Below are 3,252 nucleotides of genomic sequence, written 5' to 3'. Positions count from 1 at the left end.
GTGCATTAGGGCTGGGCGATATATCGATATAAAAAATATATCGATATATTTTTAAATGCGATATGGAATTAGACCATATCGATATAGTTCAAATTTGCGCTGTGATCCTTGCTCCAGGCAAGCTGCTCACCCGGAGCTCTCTGCACTGCTCCCTGCGCCCCCGCCCCTCCTGTTTCATGCACACAGAGGGGAGGGGCCGGAACAGACACTCCGGCACTCTTAAAAAAACATGGAGGAAGCAACAACGTCTGCGGAGCGTGCGAAGGAGGACTTGGTTTGTAAAAGAAAATGCAGTGGCTCAGTAATATGGAGATGGCTCGGATTCAAGGTATCAGATGAGCAACAAAATCACATCATATGTAGGGAGTGCCATAAACAAGTTATAGCCAGGGGTGGAAGCACTACAAATCTTTTTCACCACCTAAAACAGTGGCACAAACTGCAGTACGAAGAGTGTGTGAAACTGCGCGCTGCAGAAGCCCCAGCCGCGAGCCGTCCACAATCCGAAAAAGCTCCAGCCCCGAAACAAAGCTCACTGCAAGCTTCATTTTCCTGCACTGTGCCTTATGAAAAGAAAAGTGACAAGTGGTGTACTATAACTAAAGCGGTGTCCTATCACATTGCTAAAGATATGGTCCCTATTGCAACTGTGGAACAAGTCGGATTTAAAAAGCTACTGAAAACTATGGACCCGAGATATGAGCTTCCCAGTCGCAACTACTTTGCACGAGAAGCACTGCCACAAATGTACAATGAAGTCAGACTGAGCCTTGCTGACCGGCTCGCTAACGTGACCCATTTTGCGTTGACCAGCGATATGTGGTCGAGCAGGACGTGTGGGCCGTACATGAGCGTGACAGTTCACTTCATTCAAGACTGGGAGATAAAAACAGTGTGTCTCCAGACAAGTTATTTCCCCCAGGATCACACTGGTGAGCATATAGCTGAGGCCCTACAGGACGCAATTGCAAGCTGGAAACTCCAAGAAAAGCATCTGGTTGCTATAACAACCGACAACGGGAGCAACATCGTCAAAGCGGTTGAGCTGAACAAGTGGCTGAGGATGCAGTGCTTCGGTCACAGATTACACCTGGCTATTGGTGAGTGCAGTGTTCTAAGGAGTATTCAGATTTTTTACTTTAAACAAAAACATATTAAAATGTTAGTTTTTCCTTATTTTCCTGTGTGTCTGTCTGCAACTTTCACACGTAGGCCTAAACAGTGTGGAGTTTTTAGTGGAGTAGAAATATGAAGTAGCATTAAAAAATAGCATACATTCTAAGAACAACAACAAGAACGAAACATGAGTAAATGTACATATAGTAAAGTCATCATTTATAAATTCTACAAAAATAATAATAATACATAAAAATCTCTTACAGGATTAAAATTCAGAAAATAAATGAATATAATATTTGTTATTTATGTTTAGGACTGGTGTTGATTAAAAAAATAAACTATGAAACGAAAAAATAATATTAATGTAGAATAAATCTAAAGCTTGATTTTGGAAAGCACTTGGCTGTATGAGTGTGTTAAAGTGAAACCAGAGTTGAATTTCTCACATAAACCCATTTAATTAATAGTTTTTTATGATTCTGACAGGACATGGCATGAATGACACGCGCGTCACTCGGGCCATTTCTCTGTGCAAGAGAGTTGTAAGCTGTTTTTCATACAGCTGGAAGAAAAGGAGACATCTTGCTGAAGTCCAGATTCAGCTGGGTCTGCCAAGTCACAAACTCATAACCGAGTCTGCCACACGCTGGGGATCAAGGCAGCAGATGATACAGAGAGTCCTGGAGCAGGAAGGAGCACTAGCCAAAGTCCTGTCTAGTGACATAAAGACCAGACACCTTGTCCCTACCTGGCAGGACCTAGAGGTCCTAGAAGCAGTCCAAAAGGTCCTGAAACCTCTCCAGGACTTTACCGATGCTTTGTCAGGTGAGGAGTACATCACTCTATCATATGTGAAACCTGTGCTGCACCTTTTTAACGAAAGTCTCCTGGCATGTGAAGAGGGTGATAGCGAGCTTCGCAAATCGATCAAGACCAGCATTGTTGAGTACCTCAACAGTAAGTATTCTGAACCAGCCACTACTGACCTACTGGAGATGGCTTCATTTGTGGATCCACGGTTCAGGACCACCTACATCCCAAGTGAAAAGGTCGATGCATTGAAGCACAGAGCTGTCTTGGAGGTGGAGACGCTACTGGCTGATCAGAGCAGCTGTCAGCAGCCTTACTTACGTGTGCCTACTGTGCCTGAGCCTGCAGATGGAGAAGAAGCAGCAGCAGTGGCACCAAAAGCTAAGAAGACACTGGCAAGCTTCTTCAAGCAGCGCACAGCAACCACCACTGCACCAACCAAGAGGGGGGCTATTGAAAATGAACTGTCAAGTTACTTGCAGTCAGCAAGTGTGGAGAGTGACACTGATCCCCTCAAGTGGTGGAAGGATCATGAATTTGTCTTTCCAGCTCTGAGCCACCTGGCAAAAAAGTATCTCTTGGTACCAGCTAGCAGTTCACCCTCCGAAAGGGTTTTCAGCTGCAGTGGCAATATTGTGACCTGCCAAAGAGCATCTCTGAAGCCAGATGCCGTTGACAGGCTGGTGTTTCTCACACAAAATCTTTAAACTAAGGAGGACACGCTTGTCTGTATTCTAATGTCTACCTCAAGACAGCACTACTGTTTATGTTGTTTTTAAGTAAAAAAAGATGTTTAAAAACATTTTCCTTAAACTGAGCACTTTATTTTGTTCTTTCTTTATATATAAATGCTGCCCTTACTAGGGCTAATGTTGATATTGTACTTTTCTCATAAAAGATTGGCCTATTTTTTTTCATAGGCTATTTTTATTTAAGATATTTTTTTACAGAGCTTTGATTTAAAAAAAAAGGTACTCCTGTTCCTATACAGTATTTATGTTTACATTTTATAGTTATTTGAACAGCTGAGCATTTATTCATTCATTTGATTTTGCAACTGTTCACTGAAATAGCCGGTTTCAATAAAACTACCTGTGACATGTCATATTTGGCTTTGACTTTGACTGAACATTTGCCGTCACTTTGTAATAAAAATATCGGGATATATATCGTATATCGATATTCAGCCTAAATATATCGGGATATGACTTTTGGTCCATATCGCCCAGCCCTAATGTGCATGGAGGAGTCATTGTTAACGTTAACAAATTGGAATCTATCTGATAAATATGATTTAAACCAGTGTAGTGCTGTTCCTTTAAT

The 3,252-nt window shown here is 42.1% G+C and overlaps 1 protein-coding gene across 1 annotated transcript; it reads left to right on the top strand.

Moving 5' to 3' along the window:
• The first annotated feature begins 234 nt into the window (after positions 1-234).
• LOC138404897 (E3 SUMO-protein ligase ZBED1-like) lies at positions 235-3,031 on the top strand. The gene is made up of 2 exons (XM_069510280.1): positions 235-1,100; positions 1,606-3,031. The coding sequence occupies exons 1-2, from the start codon at positions 632-634 to the stop codon at positions 2,634-2,636; spliced, it is 1,500 nt and encodes a 499-aa protein (XP_069366381.1). The 5' UTR covers positions 235-631; the 3' UTR covers positions 2,637-3,031.
• The last annotated feature ends 221 nt before the right edge of the window (positions 3,032-3,252 follow it).

Source organism: Paralichthys olivaceus, chromosome 15, assembly GCF_024713975.1.
Source record: "Paralichthys olivaceus isolate ysfri-2021 chromosome 15, ASM2471397v2, whole genome shotgun sequence".
NCBI classification, from domain to species: domain Eukaryota; kingdom Metazoa; phylum Chordata; class Actinopteri; order Pleuronectiformes; family Paralichthyidae; genus Paralichthys; species Paralichthys olivaceus.
The sequence above is the reverse complement of the archived record's forward strand: the minus strand, read 5'-3'. Positions and strand labels throughout refer to the sequence as shown.